Source organism: Eimeria mitis, genomic scaffold (genome assembly GCF_000499745.2).
Source record: "Eimeria mitis Houghton genomic scaffold, Emh_scaff1423, whole genome shotgun sequence".
In the NCBI taxonomy this organism is placed as follows: Eukaryota; Apicomplexa; class Conoidasida; order Eucoccidiorida; family Eimeriidae; genus Eimeria; species Eimeria mitis.
The window spans coordinates 1-443 of NW_013569169.1; the positions used below are offsets into that span (position 1 = coordinate 1).

The following is a 443-nucleotide window of genomic DNA, read 5'->3' on the forward strand; positions in this document are numbered from 1 at the left end:
GATGGCGCATTTTATTCCGACAAATAAGTCAGCATCTACGGCGGACACTATTGATCTTCTGGCGGATCGGTTAATTCGTTATCACGGATTTCCCGACGTCCTAATCTCAGACAGAGACCCGAGGTTCCAGTCTCAGCTATGGCAGCTTCTATGTCAGAGGTTTCAGATAAAGCGGGCTATGTCTTCGTCTTACCATCCGCAGACGGATGGCCAGACTGAGAGGCTAAACCGTACTCTAGAACAGATGTTGCGAACATACATTCAGACCGACGAGAAAGACTGGGAGCGTTTGCTGCCGGCTCTGGAACTCGCTTATAACACGACCTCTCACTCGTCAACTGAGCTCAGCCCTTTCGAAGTAATGATCGGGCAGAACCCAGTGACGGCAGCAGACATGGACATCATAGGAGACCTCGCACCTACGCTCACACCACCGATGACTA

General features: G+C 51.0%; 1 protein-coding gene across 1 annotated transcript in view; it reads left to right on the plus strand.

Annotated features, from left to right (window-relative positions):
• Window position 1: 1 nt before the first annotated feature.
• The window catches only part of EMH_0036660 (uncharacterized protein), a gene marked incomplete at both ends in the record, with an annotated part of 1,180 nt that continues 738 nt past the window's right edge, over window positions 2-443 (plus strand). The window contains one exon of the mRNA XM_013495111.1: window positions 2-441. Coding sequence (XP_013350565.1) covers window positions 2-441 — 440 coding nt within the window. The remainder of the gene's footprint in view (window positions 442-443) is intronic.